At 46.1% G+C, this 1,185-nt stretch overlaps 1 protein-coding gene across 1 annotated transcript; it reads right to left on the reverse strand.

The window, feature by feature from the left end:
* Positions 1-234: 234 nt before the first annotated feature.
* LOC137305823 (protein TUNAR-like) lies at positions 235-700 on the reverse strand. The gene has a single exon (XM_067974748.1). It carries the CDS (start codon positions 667-669, stop codon positions 511-513), a length of 159 nt encoding a protein of 52 aa, XP_067830849.1. The 5' UTR covers positions 670-700; the 3' UTR covers positions 235-510.
* Positions 701-1,185: the final 485 nt, after the last annotated feature.

A 1,185-nucleotide genomic window follows, 5' to 3' on the forward strand; every position in this document is an offset into this window, starting at 1 on the left:
TCCGATCTTTGGCCCAATGTTTGACAGGAAGACGTAATCCATTGTGCTTTCGTTTTTGTTTTAAAAAGATATATATATATATACGTGCAACGGTGACACAACATCGCCTGGAGGGAGAAAGGTTTCGTTAGGGAGTGTCCACACCAAGAAATCTCAAGTCACACGTCTCAAGAAAGGCTTTAACCCTCGAGAAACATGGCCAGTCAATTCCCTTCTTTCCCACAAGATCTTTGAAACCCAAAATTCAGGCCTTTCCGACCTCTCGAGAACAATGGTAAAACTTGAACCCATATTCACGACAGGAGCAATTTCAGCCTCATTCAACCTCAAGGTGACACCTCAGAAATTTCCATTCTGCCATTTCGGAAACCTAGTATCTACTGGATGGTTGGTTTCCCTGGAGGTTCGATGGAGCTTGCTGATATTTTCAGTGTTGCTAATTTTGTTCTTTCCTCCACCTTCTCTCTCTCTCTCTCTTTCTCTCCCGCTATTGCTCTGAATCTCGGGCTATTACAGCGTTGTGTAAATGTAGACGAATATGATGACCAGAAGGTTGAGGACCGTCCCAATGATCCCCAGCATGGCCAGTATCCTCTCCTCCTTGTCCTCGTCCTCGTCCTCTGGAAGTTGGACGATCCTCGTCTCCTCAATGTGTTCGATGATGACCATTTTTAACAATTTTCTACAGACTCTCAATCCAGGACCTCGGATCTACAGGGAAAAGAGACGAAGTAAAGAAAGCCGACACCAAGCCCTACCATCTAATTTTTTCTGCCCAACTCTCCTGAAGGCAGGCCCAAGAGGACCAGCTACCCTCCAGTACCAACACCCACATGCGAGCCATTCTTCATATGTGGCCCTAGACACTGAGCATCAGCAGGCTATCTGACCACGGGAAGCATCACAGCCAAGTCCAATCCTGTTTTCACTTAAAGTCCACACACACACGCACACACATTGTCCAGCGGGGTTTACTGGATAGTCATCAGGAGCAGGGACCATGGCTGATTATCTCTCTCTGCCCAACCCAGGGGCTCTGAAACTAATTGCAGTTCCCCAACTTCTGATCTCAGCTCATTTAGAGCAGACTTGGTATCAAACTTGATTACACAAATTGGGGTTGTATTCTCTGGAGTTTCGAAGGTTAAGGGATGATCTGATCGAAGTTTATAAGATATTAAGGGG

This window comes from Heptranchias perlo, chromosome 41, assembly GCF_035084215.1.
Source record: "Heptranchias perlo isolate sHepPer1 chromosome 41, sHepPer1.hap1, whole genome shotgun sequence".
NCBI lineage: Eukaryota > Metazoa > Chordata > Chondrichthyes > Hexanchiformes > Hexanchidae > Heptranchias > Heptranchias perlo.